Raw genomic sequence first — 16,339 nt, forward strand, 5'->3', positions numbered from 1 at the left:
CATATTCTCTCTCCATCAATGCTGCCAGACCTATTGAGTTTCTCTGGCACTTTCTGCTTTTGTTTCAGATTTCTAGCGTCTGTGGTTTTGCTTTGTATTATGATGTGGCAGATGTTAGTCATGAATGCGGAATGAACTGTCTCATCACCTAAAATAAAGCCCCTAAAATTAGGTTCATATTGATTTGGTATGCTTATATATGTATGGGGTATGGTTATGTATATATAGTCTTGTGGCTCAAGTTGTTCAAACAGATCAACAATTTCTGCTATTATCGCAATTCTGTAGGTGAGAGTAAACTGGCACAAAGACTTGCAAGTGAAATGGGTAGAAACCTAGCACATGAAATTCAATATAGTGACAAAGAGAAAATGGTGCTCTTTTCTTTTAAGAGGGGTGCATGAATACACAACGTTTTGGAGGTAGTAGGGGAAATTGAAACAAAGATCCATTTAAAAAAAACCAAGTGTAATTTTAATCATCCTGTTCAGCTGAGTTATGACCCACTTCTGGAGTAGGTGGGGTTTGAACCCAGGCTTTCTGGCCCAGAGGTAGGCACACCATTGCTGTGCTACAGCACCTTTAAAAGTAAAGTGTAAAATTGTTGCTGAAAGTTTGAGACTCTGATTAGGAGTTAGCTGAAGTATTGAGCTCAACCCTTGTATTCCTCTGGGGGGCCTGACTCTCTCATCCCTTGCAGTACTATGGCTTTTTGAGATCGCTGCACTCCTCCTCCAATTCTGGCTTTTGTTTATAATTACTGTACTATTGGCAGCTATGGCTTCAACTACTACAAGCTTAATCTCTGGAATTCCCTCCATTAACCTTTTTTCATCTTGTTACCTCTTTTTTTTTTCCTTTTTTTTGTTTCTTTTCAAAGGTGTTTGTTAAAATCTATGACCTTGTCCAAGTTTTGTTAACTGCTTTCATACTTGATAAATGGCTCAGTATCCGATTTTGTTTGAGAGTGCACCAGTGCAGTGTCTGGGAACCTTTTTTAGATTAGATTAGATTCCCTACAGTATGGCCCTTCAGCCCAACAAGTCCACACCGACCCTCCGAAAAGTAACCCACCCAGAGTCAATTTCCCCACGTTTACTCCTGACTAATGCACCTCACACTATGGGCAATTTGGCATGGCCAATTCACCTGACCTGCACATCTTTTGGAATGTGGGAGGAAATCTGAGCACCTGGAGGAAACCCACACAGACAGTGGGAGAATGTGCAAACTCCACACACAGTTGCTTGAGGGCGGGTCCCTGGTGCTGTGAGGCAACAGTGCTAACCACTGAGCCACCGTGCCACCCTAACTTGTGTTTAAAAGTGCTACATATGTACAAGATATCTTTAATATTGAGCTATTCATCTGATGCTACTTGCCAGTCTGAGAGACCTTCTGAGTGTTAAGTTCCATTAGGAACCAAAATGAAATTATTCTGTTTCAGGAGCTAACTAGGATTCCCCCCCCCCCCCCCCCTCCCCCAGTGTATTTGTTTAACGTGATCTATAGCAAAAGTATATATAAAAGTATTTTATAGTGTGTATGAATTTCTGAGAAGCTCAAATACTTGCTTATAGCTCTCATTTAATCTGCTGACCCTTGTTCCCATCATCATTATGTGGCGGAATGATGGCTCTCATTTCCGATGGCAGACATTCTGTTTGCACCGATAGTGCCAGCTCTCATGTGGTATATGGCTTCAATTTAGGGTTTGTTCCTGTGTTCTTGCCATGTGTGTCCCTTTTATAGGTGTGGGTTGTTTCTGGCATACTACTTAATTAACCTGCCATTGCTGGAGCATTCATTACTTGTATGTGTCATCCTGTTCCTCTCCTCCTCCTCCTCCTCCTCCTCCTCCTCCTCCTCCTCCTCCTCCTCCTCCTTCTCCTCCTCCTCCTCCTCCTCCTCCTCCTCCTCTCCCCAGCTGAAGAAAAATGCTCAGACACTAGTTTTATCTTTATTCTGGGCCCTGGAAGGAGAGAGAACGATTGCTCATGTGCATTGAGATAGCCAATGTTTAAGAAGGGGGTAAAGACCAGCCAGGGAACTATAGACCAGTGAGCCTGACCTCCGTGGTGGGCAAGTTGTTGGAGGGAATCCTGAGGGACAGGATATACATGTATATGGAAAGGCAAGGACTGATTCAGGATAGTCAACATGGCTTTGTGTGTGGAAATCGTGTCTCACAAACTTGATTGAGTTTTTTGAAGAAGTAACAAAGCAGATTGAGGGTCAAGCAGTAGATGGACTTCAGTAAGGCGTTCGACAAGGTTCCCCATGGGAGACTGATTAGCAAGATTAGATCTCATGGAATACAGGGAGAACTAGCCATTTGGATATAGAACTGGCTCAAAGGTAGAAGACGGTGGTGGTGGAGGGTTGTTTTTCAGACTGGAGGCCTGTGACCACAAGGATAAGTGCCACAAGGATAGGTGCTGGGTCCTCTACTTTTTGTCATTGACATAAATAATTTGGATGCGAGCATAAGAGATACAGTTAGTAAGTTTGCAGGTGACACCAAAATTGGAGGTGTAGTGGACAGAGAAGAGGGTTACCTCCGATTACAAAAAGATCTGGACCAGATGGGCCAATGGGCTGAGAAGTGGCAGATGGAGTTTAATTCAGATAAATGCAAGGTGCTGCATTTTGGGAAAGCAAACCTTAGCAGGACTTATACACTTAATGGTAAGGTCCGAGGGATTGTTGCTGAACAAAGTGACCTTGGAGTGCATGTTCATAGCTCCTTGAAAGTGGAGTCACCGGTAAATAGGATAGTGAAGAAGGCGTTTGGTATGCTTTCCTTTATTGGTCAGAGTATTGAGTACAGGAGTTGGGAGGTCATGTTGCGGCTGTACAGGACATTGATTAGGCCACTGTTGGAATATTGTGTGCAATTCTGGTCTCCTTATTATCGGAAAGATGTTGTGAAACTTGGAAGGGTTCAGAAAAGATTTACCAGGATGTTGCCAGGGTTGGAGGATTTGAGTTATAGGGTGGGGCTGTTTTCCCTGGAGCGTCAGAGGCTGAGGGGTGATCTTATAGAGGTTTGCAAAATTGAGGGGCATGGATAGGATAAATAGACAAAGTCCTTTCCCTGGGGTCGGGGAGTTCAGAACTAGAGGGCATAGGTTTAGGGTGAGAGGGGAAAGATATGGGGCAACCTTTTCACGCAGAGGGTGGTAAGTGTATGAGGATGTGCTGGCGGCTGGTACAATTGCAACGATGAAGAGGCATTTGGATGGGTATATGAATAGGAAGGGTTTGGGGGAAATGGGCTGGGTGCTGGCAGGTGGGACTCGGTTGGGTTGGGATATCTGGCCAGCATGAATGGGTTGGACCGAAGGGTCTGTTTCCATGCTGTACATCTCTATGACTCTGACTCTGAGTTCACTGTTTTCTCTGGAGCAGCAGTTTCTTAATTTTATATAGTCATTTTACAGAGGGGTACATTCAGATAAGGCAACATACATATTGATTGGGTGACCTTTACAATCAGCATGTGTCAATAAAGATTAAACCATCTGCTATTACGCAATGAATAACTGACTTCACGTAATAAATATTTTTCACCTTGTTAAAGTAAACTCACATACTCGATACTACCTCAGCTTATTAAATGGCTCGACATAATGAATGCTTTTCCACCTTGTTAACCCATTACCCTTGCCTCCAGTACCCCATTGTTAACTGTAAATTTATCTAATCTGAGTCCTGCTCAGCTGAACCTCTTGTTTCACAAAACTTAGAATTTAACTCTTTCCCTGCTTGCTTATACCCCATATACATTCTCATATGAAGTGGAAGATGTCTATATAAGAACTGTTGAATTCAACTCATTTGGCAAAGGTAATTTAGAGATGTTGACTGGCATATATAGAGTGGATAGCCAGAGACTTTTTCCCATGATGGAAATGTCTATCATGAGAGGGCATAATTTTAAAATAATTGGAAGAAGGTTTAGTCGAAATATCAGAGGTGGGCTCTTTACACAGTGGTGGGTGCATGGAATGGACTACTGGCAGTTGTAGTAGAGTCAGATACATTAGGGATGTTCAAGTGACTCTTGGATAGACACATGCAAGATTAGCACAATGAAGGGTATATAGGTTAGTCTGATCTTAAAGTAGGATAAAAAGCTGCCACAGCATAGAGGGTCGAAGAGTCTGTATTGTGCTGTGCTGTTCTATGTTCTAAAGAGCCCATCCGCATTCCCAATAAATTGGATTACTGGTACTTATTTGTATAACTGTGAGCTGATAGCAACATTGCCCACTCTGTGAATGGCTGTCTACCATAAAGTGTATTCTTGTATGACGATTAAACATTGTAGTCAATGATCTGTCAGTTTGGTAAATTCCTGACCATACAAGTATTGGTGGACAAAAACAGAAGTAGCTGGAAAAATCTCAGCAGATCTGGCAGCATCTGTGAAGAGAAATCAGAGTTAACGTTTCTGGTCTGGTGACTCTTCCTCGAACTCAAGTATTCGTGAAATTGTCTAATGCCAAAAATGATACCTAGAGCTTTTCTTCCTTGAGCTGTGCAATGTTCACTTTTTTGCTTTGTTTAGCTTTTGATCAAAATGCTTTTTGCTTCTCTTCACTATTGAGTAATATATGAGAAACAACTCCTCCCATTCCATACAATGATGCACAACATGCTAATTGCAAAGATTTGAATGGTTGCAAGACTGGGGACAAACCTGCTATTATAACTTAACAGCCCCAAAAACCATTGTTGCCATTCTACATTTTTAGGTGCTGATGCCTCTGTAACGGCTTTTGTTTGAGAAGGTGCCTTGTGTAGTCCCTAAATGGCAATGACATGGCCTAAATATTCAGTGGAAACAGTTTTTTAAAAAAAAATCACCCTTTTCCTTTCCTCATTCGTCAGCCATAATCTTTAAGTTTCCTCAGAGTAACATCTAAATTGTGGAGTCCTTCCTTCTCTCCTTTCCTTTTTCCTTTCCTTTCCTTTCCTTCCCTCCCTCGAAATATACTCATTCGGACACGTGGCATGTTGCAATAATGCAGATGTGATTCCCAATGGGAGTCTATTGTTGCTGTAACCCAGGATCTCGTTACATTTGGAGAAAGGCTTAACAAAGGTCAATTTCGCTGAAAAGCTGACTTCCACTTGATCCAAGTTGGGTTTTTCCAACAATTGGCAATGGATTCATGGCCATCATTACACTCTTAATTACAGTTTTTTTTAAATTGAATTCAAATTCCATCATCTGCCATGGCAGGATTTGAACCTGGGTCCCCAGCACATTACCTGGGCCTCTGGATTAACAATCCAGTGATACATCACTCAGCCATTGCTTGTCTTGCTCCATCTGGTCCAACAAAGAGGTCATCAGTTAAAGGCAAAGGATGTGCTATGCATACAGTACTGAATTAATTGTAACCTTTAAAATCACTGCAGATGTGTACCAATCCATCAATCTTTATAACTGGTATAATAGGTATGGTCCGATCACTCTCAATTATGGGTTCATGGACTCCCATTTTGACCAGCTTGCCTAACTTTCCACAACTTTTTGATCCGATTGTAGAATGCATTGATCTACCTTGACAACACTTTTCTTGATTCTCACCCTTGATTTTCAATTTGACAGAGATCTATTCCATGATTCCCAGATTCCTATGGAAAACAATGGCATGTTCGTTTAGAATATGTAAAATAGGTGGTGCTAAAGTTTTCATGAATATTGTGCTTGCTACACAAGCCCTTACCACTTGGAACAAAGAAATAACAGCAGGGACTTTTTTGCTCCATAAGACTGTGCAAAGAAAATACCGAGAGCTGTAACTCCAACACAGTATATTCCAATATATTGATCTAGTTAACAAAATTGAAACAACAGATATAGTTGCCAGAGTTCCTGATTATCATGGAGGGAGACTTGAAGGAATTCTCTTGTATGATTTTCTTCTCTTGACTTAAATACAGTATTTGGAACATCTGCCACAAACTCTGGCCCTTCACCCTTCCCTCTTCTGTCTTCTGAGGAGTCAGTTTCAAAAAACCTATGAAGAGATAGTAGAAATCTTACAGAACCTTTTTTCACCAAAATTATTGGTTTCACTGAAAAGTTCAGATTTAACAAACCAGAATGATAAAGTTGATAGAATCCTAAAAATTCAGGACCAACTTAAATATTGCTATCAGAGACAGAGGTAGTCTGGTGTGTAGTTTAGGATGTGATGCAATCCAGAAGAAGAAGAAAGGACTGTGGATGTTTTTTTTAAAAAAAAGCGCTCTGGAAATAGCAGTCTCAACTGAATTAGTATCCAAGGAAGCTCAACAGCTAATCTCAACCATGAGCAAGCAAATTAAATAAGCATGTTTGAGGAAGAGACAACATAGAACAAAAGTATAGAAACTGAAAGAAGAAAATCTGCACAGTACAAAAACAGCATGAGAAAAGCCCATAATCTCCACTCAAAGAAGAGTTGCTATTAAACACATTGGACATTGCTGGCGACACCAATCAATACTTGGTCATCCCTTGCTGAATGGCAAGCCGGCATGAACGGAGGGGGACGCTGTAGTGAGGTTTATATTGCTACCTCTAAATGTTTGAGGAGGAGATGGGTCACATTGCATCACAATCTACAAAAGTTGTATTAGGAACATACACTGATAAATTGGTGCCTTTAAAGGGGTTGTATCAATGTGAATGTTATATGATCAGTCTGAATATTTGCCCTTACACATTAAATGAAATTTTTCAGCTTTACTGAGAAAAGTTTAAAAAACAAATTCAACTGGGCTGAAGTGAATCGCTCATCAAATTTTGGAAGACCAGTGCAGATACAATAGGTTAAATGGCCTCCTTCTACACCGTAACAACTTTCTGTTTGTGAATTATTGTCTCTGAAGGAATAGTCCAAGTCTCTGGATTACTGGTTGAATAATGTTATCACTATGCTCAGCAGTCTATTGCTTCACCTATTTTGTTTCCTCCACAGTATCTATTGTTCTCTTGAATGATTTTCTTTTCCTCAATTAAATATTTGGAGCATCCGCCATCCTACTCTCTCTTCGTTGCTTCAGCTGAAACCTTCACATCTTTGTCATCGTCATACAATGCAGAAACAGATCCTTTGGTCCAACTCATCTGTGCTGATGAAGATTCCCAAACTAACTGATCCCATTTGCTTGTGGTTGACCCACTTACCTCTAAACCATTCTTATTCATATACCTGTCCAAATGTCTCTCCAAATTTTGTAACTGTACCTGCATTTACCACTCCCTCTAACATTTCTTTCCACATATGAACCACCCCGTCTAAAAACATGCCCCTTGCATCCATTTTAAACCCTTCTCTCACCTTTAAAAATATGCCCCTTAGTTTTGAATTCCCCTACCCTGGGAAAAAGATCATTTTTGCTATTCACTTTATTTGTGTCTCTTGATTTTATAAACCTCTAAGGTCATCCTTCAACCACTGATCATGCAGTGAAAAAAATTCCAGCCCATCCAGCCTACTCTTCCACTCAAACCAAAGAGTTTAGTGAGAATGAGGAACTAAACTAAAAAGCAGGGCAAGTATAGAAATAGTACCAAAATGAATGGGACTAAGTGACAACACGCCTGGATCTGATGACTTCCGTCCTAGGATTTAAAAATGGCTGGCTTTTGCACACTGTGAGGAACAAAAACAGGGAATTAAAGGCTGGTTATCCTGGCAGCATTAGGGAGGAGATGCAGTAATAGAATATTGGTAAGTAGGATGGAATCTTCTCCATTTTTCTGGTGCTGAGCATGGAGATATGTTCTTTATAAATTTTTACTGTTGGGAGGCTAACAGGAAAATATAAATGTCAATTGATCAAACATTCTGTTGCCTTTCCTGTGCTGAGTCCTGCTCAATCATTTTACCAAATTTTATTTTAACTTTTGGCTATTGATCGCTCAACTACTGATCATGTTTCAAGCCACCCCATTAATACAAAATAATTTTAGAACTGAACTTGTCACCAGAGTAGGTGCACATATGATGATATGTCTTGATTTGTCTATAACCCATGCTGTGGAATTCTTAACCATGAATCTCTGCTTCTTTACTCCCAGTTCTTTTTAAAATCCTTTTGTTTGAGCAAGTTTTTGGGCAATTCCTAATATTTCCTTTTTTTTAGCTTGATATCCATTTCCTCTATACCTCTGGAGCATTTTGAGATGTACTACTGTAACTGCTATTAATATAATAGAAAGTTTTGTTTTAGGTGTACTTTGAAATCCATGTGATATAGTACTGTATAATGCAAAGAAACATCGTTCACAAGATTTGCATTTTATCACTCGGCGTATTTTCTGAAGTTGTCTTGAGATGGCAGAGAAAAAAAGTGTGGTTGGTATGTTAGATTTAGTTGCTGTGCAATATAAACCCCCTGTCCTCCTGCATAACCTTGGTGCTGTTTGGGAGAGCAGTTAGCACAGTTGCTGTTGCATCTATTCCTAATCAAGACTACATTCACTCAACCACTGAAGAAACGTAAGAACATGCAGTCCACGCATTATTTCTTGATGCCGCCAAAAAGCCAAGTACTAAATTATTTTCATTATGTTCAATGCTTTTACAAATTTTATGACAGTCATATGACCATTTACTTTGTAATCTGTATAGTTTGACTAATCAACCAGTTTGTTCTTTGTCCAAAAATTGTTGCTGTATCCTTGACAGAGCCTAATCTATTAAAGTACACCAAGTTCTTGTAGTATGTTAAGGCTTATTTCAAATTGGAGGTGGTATTTTAAACAATGTTTTTGTTATACAAGTGAGAAGGTTGATTGAGATTTTGCTATCATGAATATTGTGGAATATGTAAATTTAAATCCATGTTATTTGTTTGAAAATCTTTGCTTTATATTCAAAGTTATAGCTGTAGTGTTCCAAAAAAAGGCAAAACTGAAAATATTGTCAGGCGTATTCTCAGCTGGTATAGCATAGTGTCCAGCTGAATTTACTTTTTAAAAACTATTTCTTCTGCATATTAGGATGCATTTTTGGAATAGTATAGGTATTGAAGCTTTCAAATTAAATAGTGAACTACCATAACTATTTTTCCTTGTGAATTTCTCAGTGCTCTTGAAATAATTGTCATAAGTGCCAGATTAACAATTGTGTAATTTTAGACTCCTCACTTAGGAATTCAATTTTTCATTTTCTGTGATGTATTAGTTCAAAAAATTCAGAGTTGCCCACAAAGTTGTTAGCTCGCTAGTCAGGTAAGGTGTGACAATATCTGGATCATTTTAAAATTGGATTTAATTTTTTTGTGCGGCATTGCAACTGATTTTATCATGTTCAGTCTTATTCGTGACTTTTAAAGGGCATTCGCATTTGTAAGAAAAACACTGGTATAATGTCCTATAACATTGACAATTGAAAATTATAGCAGGTTATTTGTGCACTTAAGTGATGTTCTATGCCTGGCATCATCTTGTAATAAGTTACAGGAAAGAAAGTGAAGTTGTCCATTAAAGCTGAACGTAGAAGGATTACTGCCAAGGTTGGGACCAAAACAGTAAAAGCCTTTCTCTTTGATCCATATTGCTGTGAAATCAAGCTGGTCAAATTTATGATGGGGAAAAACAATGCACCTATTTTTGATTTTTAATAGCTCATTCCTGCATCTGCTTCTGTCCATTCCTCCCCATCTCCCCTTGTGACCCCACCTACCCCTTGAACATGCTTGATGTTCACCATTTCATCTTTCAGGCTCTTATACCTATTTGCTTTTCTCGCTTTCTCTCTTGCAAGACTCTTAGCTATTTGTCTATTTGGCCAAGTTTTTTCATCTTCCTGAATATCTTTGGTAGTAATTTGGAGTCAAATTTTGCTCTGTGAAAATTTTAGTCCATAAAATGTGCATGTAATAGTTTGTGTAAACCTGTGGTAATTCCAAAGATGCTTATTGAAAACTGCCTGTGCAGAACTTTCCATGTAACCAGGATTTTTTTAAGTTATCTGGGATAAATGAACTTAAAACTTTCAACAATGGTTATGTACACTTCTGGAAAATATGTAAAAGAAAATGCAAGAATAGAAAAATGGCAATGAAGAGAGCATTTAGGAGCAAGTTACCCTAATGACCAAAGCATGGGGCAATGTGGAGGCTAGTCAGAAGTGAATCGTTTTGACAGTTGAGGTCAAACTATTTTTGATTTTCCTCAAGGAGAGTTTAGAAACATACACACCCTGTTGAAGAAGCATCTAAATATAGAGGCAACTGAACTGACAATGATTTAGCGTATGACGTTGGCTTTGAGATTAAAAGACTTTCAGGATCATGAGCTTATATGATGAAGCTTTTGAAACCTTTTAGATCCTTCGTTTTAGCTTTGCAAGGATCAATAGTGTGGCATTGATACAAGCAATCTTGTGCAAATTAGTTAATTCCTTTTGAAAATCTGCAACTATATAAACATTTTGCTTGTCTCTAGGCATTTTCTACAGAAAAGTATTTTTGAACGCATATGTTAAAGAAACTTTGAATAATTTTTAATATTCATTCATTTAAAATTGTGTGGTTAAATACTGGGTGTGGGAAAAAAAGGCTTCGACAAAGGAAACAGGCAAAGAAATGGCAGCCATCCCAAGTTGTCTACAACGGACAAAGCTGAAGAAACCAAACTCTCAAAAATTGAATCGTGCATAAATTGCAAGCTTAATTGAAGACAAAAATTACTTGAATTTAGAATTTACCTATTTAAACTTAATTGGGTGCTTCAGGTATGTTAACTTGAATGTTACATCATTCTCAGAGCAAATATTTGGTTGTGGTATTGCTTTGACAGTTTGTTTAAGTGAAATGGTTAGGCAAATGAAATAATATAGAAGTTTTATTGATGCAGAACTGATTTTGGTTCCTATACAAAGAATTAGTAGTGTGGGCAGCATTCAGAACTTCTCCCTGCTGGTCTGGCTGCTAGTAAACTGTTGATTGTTTGGAAGATTGATCGTTTCCATTCTTGCCTCAATTGCTGAATCCCTCGTTGATGCCTTACTTAACTCCCCATTTGACTATTCAAATTCTCTCCTGGCTGGGTTGTTTGCTTTTGCTGTTAGCCCAACACTGCCTCAAGTTTAAACTTCTTTAAGATATCTCCTTGCCCTTTCCTTGCCTTACATCTGTAACTTCATCCAACACTCTAATCCTTTGAGATCCCTCCCATTCTCCAATTCTGCCATCTTGTCCATATCTATATTTAATTGCTCCATGATTCGGTGTGCTTTTAGCTATCTTGGCCTCAAATGTTGGAAATTGCCTTACTAAACTTCTTTGCCACTCTACATTTCTGTCCTTCATTTATGTTGATCTCTTGATGTCGCCTCTTGTGACCAACCTTCTCTTATCTGTCTTAATGTCTCATCATGTGGCTTGGAGTCAAAAATGTTTGTTAATGACACTCCTGTTGAAAGCAGTGAGATGTTTTGGTATGCTGTAGGCCTGATATAAATAGGCAAGAGTATGAGTCACTAATTTGATGTTGGGACGATTAGGATGATAACCTCATCTTTAGTTAGAGATTGTAGTCTAAGTGAAGAGCATCTTTGCATTCTGATAAATGCTCCATGAGTTAACTGATTCATGATGCCTGAAAGCAAATACCATGTAGAAAATTTGATTTGCATCTAAATTCTACAAATCTAGCAATTTGTGGTACAATACTGTGAACACTGATATTTAGTGGGGAAAATCCAACTAGTTCCCTTCTTCCTTTTTCAGTCATGATTCTTGTTTTCCAAATAAATAAATGAAGAAAAATCTCCTAGTGAATATTGCATTAGATCAAAATAAGAATGTATTTCATTTTCCATGTCCACAGCTTTTTGAAAGAGCAACTTGGTTGGCCTTTAGGAGAGACAGTGGTTTATTGGTGATGTCGCTAGAGCCATAGTAATTTAGAGCCATAGGCTAATTTACTGGAGATTTGTATTTGAATTCCACCATGGAAGATGGTAAAGTTTGAAATCAAATTTAAAACTAGTCCGAGGGTGGCCATGTAACCACCTGTTGATTTGTTGTAAACACCTATCGAGTTTACTCATGTCTTTTCGGAAAGAATTCTACCATTCTTACCTGGTCTGGCCTACATGTGATTCCAGCCTCAACACAAATTGGCCTCAGGAGTCTGACTCTGACTCTGACTCTGGCTTTAAAATGTATTTTGATGGGAAACAATGCTTCAACTAAAGCCTTCACTTAAAGTCCTGGTTTTAAGATTGCAACCCTGATTTTTGATAGATGGCCTTGTATATCAAGTAAAAACAATGCTTCTATACTGACCACTGGGTTGTTTCTCCAGCCCAAAAAAACCCATTGACTTCTACTTTGTTAAATTTAACATTTGAGTTCAAAGTTTTTCTTGTATCTGGATTATTTTGAGACATCCTATTAATCTTCAGTTTTATGCAGAGTGTGAATATTGTATTTTGAAAACAAAAAGCTGGAAATGCACCACAGATCTGGCAGCATCTGTGATAAGAGCAACAGATTAACGTTTTAGATTGTTGACTCTTCATCTCTGTACAAAAAACAACAGGTTTGAAGCAAGTGTAGAAGCCGGGGAAGGAAATACCTGTGATATGGTGGAAGGCAGGAGATAAATGATGATGAAGGGATAATAGTTCCTGGGAAGAAGTTCGTGATAAGTAAATAAGCAAATGGCATGCCTACAGTATGTAAATATGAAGCCAAATCCTAAACAGCAGTTGGCACCCAGAAGCAAACCAAATGATAGCAGAGGTTATGATCTGACGTTATTGATCTCCATCTTGTGTCTGAAATGTTGTAAAGTGTGAAGTGGAAATAATTTGTGCTATTCCTTGAACTTTAACGTGTAAAGAAAATAGTGCAAGTGGGCAACTTCTTGGATTTCAGGGGCTGGGTGCACATGACCTGTATGTTGCAATCGGAACACTCTTGCATTTTGAAGTTATTCCAGAAATATAGAAAAGACTAATTCCTAATCATGTTGCATTTCTCTTTTTAGCGACATGATGAAGAAGCTATTGTGGATTTGGGAAAAACGAGTACAATTGTCAATACAAACTTTGAGAAAGAAGAACTAGAGAGTAAGTTTGCAAAGAATGTTATCTTTCCAAAATTTATTTGCTGTTTTGAAGCTTACATTTTAATTGTAATTTCAAGTTGACTGTTTTACATTTTACAATTTGCTTTTTGAATACATGGAAGCCTGTTTAATGGATTAAAATTTCTTGAAGTTGCTTTACCATAGGAAAAAGGTTCAATTATATTCCACACGAGTATTCGTTGGAGATTGCTAACCAATCTAATAAGTTGTTTTGATGTAAGATGTTCTTCACAGGATATATTCGATGCTTCTGTTTTTGTGGATTTAGATTTCTGCCAGCTTCAGTATAAATGTGAGCAATTAGAAAATACATACAGGAGATTGATCTGAATAACTGAAGTACCAAACAACAAAATGTATCCACAACAGTATGTGGAATATATTTGAGCGAGAATGTTGTAGTTTGTTTTCTTTGTCTTCATGCTCCTTTTGTTTTCTCAATTTTCAGTCATTTCAGGATTAGCACACCACAAAATTGTTCTTTTCAGGATTAGTCACTTCCTTTTGCAACTGAAGTTGCTATTGTGCACCAAAGTTCACTCGTTCACTTTTTAATCTAAAATACAGTGCATGCACACACCCAATTTTTAAAAAATGTATTCCTACAATTGTCTAAGTATTTTTGGTGAGGGAAAATGATAGATTCATAGTTATCATCTGTGACATAGTGTATCAGTCTTTCATGTCAGTGGCGGATGACATCTACATGTACATTTCTGATACTGCTGGCAGAATTGTGAATCCATAAAAACAGCAGTGGCAAATTGTACCGTGTGGCAGTACTTCCTAAATTTTGACTCTTGAAAATTGCTGCAACCCCCGAAGTGAGAACTGTGTGTTGGGAAGGGAGAAGGGGTTCTGTGAAAGGGGGGGGGACCTCTGTTAGAGCAGGAGCATAGCTGCTTTTACTAGGAGCTCCACTGTGTCCATTGCTGTCTTTGCAGTCAGGACCCGAAATTTCAGCTCACACCCCATATTGCTATACCGTTTTGAATTTCATGTTATTTAGAATCTAACGTGCAGTCTATGTTAAAAACTAAATTCTTAGGACTGCTACCTGTTGCAATGTGAGTGTGGATGCTTTTGAAAGCTTTCATGATTCTTATTCCGATTATGTGTCAAGCTTTATCAAGTACGCATTTAATATTTTTTAAAAAGTTATACTTCGAATAAAATTTACAAGGGAAAAATTGCAATATTCAAGCAAAAATGTTTTTGCATGATTTGCAAGCGAATTCAGCATGTCTCAAAAATACATGTTCTACTCATTTGATTGTAACTATCTTAATATTTACAAATCGCATTTCATATTAGACAGGAAGCCCGAGGGCAAATATTTCGAATTGTAAATTTCAGTGAGTGTAACAGATATAAAGTTCTTTCCAACTTGCTTCAATCTGCGGTGTCTCAATATATTTTAAATACTCTCGATTAGGAACGTATTCTTTGTGAGGCAAAGAGCCTGAAAGGTGCAATAGTTTCTAGCCATTGGGTTGCTTTGGCTACCAGGTCTTAGGCAACAACCTTTCCCCATTGTGCTGAGGGGTAGCTGCCACTGCTTTAGTATGACCCTCTGCAAGTCTTTGTCCTTCACCAGGTATTACTGACTGGCACATTCCAAGAGTCAAAACTACATGCTGTGGAAGATATCTGGGAAGGCAATGGCCGAGTGATATATTTGCAATGCTATTAAGTCAGACACCCAGGTAATGTTCTAGAGACCTGAATTCAAATTCCACTGTGCCAGATGGAATTTAAATGCAACAAGAATATGGAATTAAGTCTAATAATGATCATGAAACTGTTGTTGATTGTTGCAAAGACCCACATGATTCACTAATTTCTTTTGATGCTACATATTTGCCTTTTTTAGGCTGGAGTCAGGAAATCAATGAATACTCAGGAGCCAGTGTCTTGACTTTTTCTTAAACCTCTGCCCAGATACTCACTCTTAATCTCTACTACCTCTCTGATTTCCCTGTGAATTGTAAATCACTCCTGATACTTCATCCAGACTGAAAATGTGTTGCTGGAAAAGCGCAGCAGGTCAGGCAGCATCCAAGATGCAGGAGAATCGACGTTTCGGGCATGAGCCCTTCTTCAGGAATGAGGAAAGTGTGTCCAGCAGGCTAAGATAAAAAGTAGGGAGGAGGGACTTGGGGGAGGGGCGTTGGAAATGCGATTTGGTGGAAGGGGGTCAAGGTGAGGGTGATAGGCCGGAGTGGGGGTGGGGGTGGAGAGGTCAGGAAGAAGATTACAGGTTAGGAAGGCGGTGCTGAGTTCGAGGGATTTGACTGAGACAAGATGGGGGGAGGGGAAATGAGGAAACTGGAGAAATGTGAGTTCATCCCTTGTGGTTGGAGGGTTCCTAGGCGGAAGATGAGGCGCTCTTCCTCCAACCGTCGTGTTGCTATGGTCTGGCAATGGAGGAGTCCAAGGACCTGCATGTCCTTGGTGAAGTGGGAGGTGAAGTTGAAGTGTTGAGCTACGGGGTGGTTGGGTTGGTTGGTCCGGGTGTCCCAGAGTTGTTCTCTGAAACGTTCCGCAAGTAGGCGGCCTGTCTCTCCAATATAGAGGAGGCCACATTGGGTGCAGCGGATGCAGTAAATGATGTGTGTGGAGGTGCAGGTGAATTTGTGGCGGATATGGAAGGATCCCTTGGGGTCTTGGAGGGAAGTAAGGGGGGAGGTGTGGGCGCAAGTTTTGCATTTCTTGCGGTTGCAGGGGAAGGTGACGGGAGTGGAGGTTGGGTTGTTGGGGGGTGTGGACCTGATGAGGGAGTTAAAAAGGGAGTGATCTTTTCGCAACGCTGATAGGGGAGGGGAGGGAAATATATCCCTGGTGGTGGGGTCCATTTGGAGGTGGCAGAAATGATGACGGATGATACGATGTATATGGAGGTTGGTGGGGTGATAGGACCAGTGGGGTTCTGTCCTGGTGGCGATTGGAGGGGCGGGGCTCGAGGGCGGAGGAGCGGGAAGTGGAGGAGATGCGGTGGAGGGCATCGTCAATCATGTTTGGGGGGGAATTGCGGTCCTTGAAGAAGGAGGCCGTCTGGGTTGTATGGTTTTGGAACTGGTCCACCTGGTTGCAGATGCGGCGGAGATGAAGGAATTGGGAATATGGGATGGCGTTTTTACAGGGGGCAGGGTGGGAGGAGGTTTAGTCTAGGTAGCTGTGGGAGTCGGTCAGTTTTTGGTAAATGTCCGTGTTGATTCGGTCGTC

The 16,339-nt window shown here is 39.7% G+C and overlaps 1 protein-coding gene across 8 annotated transcripts in view; it reads left to right on the forward strand.

The window, feature by feature from the left end:
• slc4a7 (solute carrier family 4 member 7) overlaps positions 1–16,339 on the forward strand; it is a 159,187-nt gene that overhangs the window by 54,523 nt on the left and 88,325 nt on the right. For all 8 annotated transcript variants that reach the window (XM_072575213.1, XM_072575214.1, XM_072575215.1 and 5 more), the window contains exon 2: positions 13,013–13,094. In XM_072575213.1, the coding sequence (XP_072431314.1) occupies positions 13,013–13,094 (82 nt within the window). The remainder of the gene's footprint in view (positions 1–13,012; positions 13,095–16,339) is intronic.

The sequence above is a fragment of the Chiloscyllium punctatum genome, chromosome 8 (assembly GCF_047496795.1).
Source record: "Chiloscyllium punctatum isolate Juve2018m chromosome 8, sChiPun1.3, whole genome shotgun sequence".
NCBI lineage: Eukaryota > Metazoa > Chordata > Chondrichthyes > Orectolobiformes > Hemiscylliidae > Chiloscyllium > Chiloscyllium punctatum.